We start from the raw sequence: 1,095 nt of genomic DNA on the forward strand, positions 1-1,095 counted from the left end.
GAAGCCAACGGGTTAGGAACTTGAGGTTCACGTTTGGAGTTCATTTGTCGGCGGTGATTCTGGGGGCGTGGTTCTTCTCCTTCGTGGACGTGATTGCGTAATTAACCCCCCCACCCTCCCCCACCGTTTTACCTTCAACCGACGTCACGAACCACGTGCACGCGCCTCGTGCGTGAGAGACACGCACTAGACACGTGTGCGTGGCTCAGCAAAATGGCAAAAATTGAGACGCAGATAAAAAGCACCACGGGCCTGGCACTCCAAGCGATGCGACAGTTTGGCCTGGCAGTGACACCGCGCAAGCGCGGAGACGAAGACAAATTAGGGCTCCGTCGAGCGCGCCGCTTATCGTCGAGGCCTGAGTGCGGCCAGCAGCGACCGTCGAAATGCATTCTCCGGCGACGCGCACGTGGCTTGTGGCTCTCTTCGCGACTGCTTACGGTGAGCATCGAATACGCTTCGACATCGTCTTCTTGTGAAACAATAGTAGGATTCACTGATCGGTTGGTTGACTGATTGATTTATGGGTTTCAACTGCAAAATGGACCACGTGTAGTTACGTGAAATGCGTTGGAGTGGGGGACTGGTATAGAAATGGGTAACGGGTATAGAAATGAAAGTGGGGATGGCTTTTGCCTACTGCTTTAGAAAAAGGGACCCCATGACCCTTAACAGTTAATTTATGGTTCTTTTCTATATAAGACGACGCTCACTCTCGTCTTTCGCGGTTCCATTCCGTCACCTCGATGTGATGCCGTATGCGAGTTCAAAATTGTGTAATATGGGTAAACTGCAACAGTAGCATGAACCTTTTTGCACGCGCAGAAGCTTCTTACTTGTACCACCCCCTTCACCCGTTTATCTAATAGGAACAAACCTTAAATTTTAAAATGCAACCCTCTACCTTGTGTAGAAAGCAGTATGCTATAGATACTGAGTCACCACAGTGCATGATGCCGTATACATGGAACTGTTCACATTGCCTCATTTTCTGCTTTGGTTTATATCTTTTCGCTTACGCGTCTAGTTTTACTGCCGCGTTTTGATCATCCGCAGGCAGCACTCTTCGGCGAACCTAGTCGTTGCGAGTTTCAT

The 1,095-nt window shown here is 49.7% G+C and overlaps 1 protein-coding gene across 1 annotated transcript in view; it reads left to right on the top strand.

Annotated features, from left to right (window-relative positions):
• Nucleotides 1-276: 276 nt before the first annotated feature.
• LOC119464122 (uncharacterized) overlaps nucleotides 277-1,095 on the top strand; it is a 36,189-nt gene continuing 35,370 nt past the window's right edge. Inside the window, exon 1 of the mRNA XM_049655705.1 lies at nucleotides 277-441. Within this exon, the coding sequence (XP_049511662.1) occupies nucleotides 387-441 (55 nt within the window). The 5' untranslated portion in view covers nucleotides 277-386. The remainder of the gene's footprint in view (nucleotides 442-1,095) is intronic.

This window comes from Dermacentor silvarum, chromosome 9 (genome assembly GCF_013339745.2).
Source record: "Dermacentor silvarum isolate Dsil-2018 chromosome 9, BIME_Dsil_1.4, whole genome shotgun sequence".
Lineage (NCBI taxonomy): Eukaryota > Metazoa > Arthropoda > Arachnida > Ixodida > Ixodidae > Dermacentor > Dermacentor silvarum.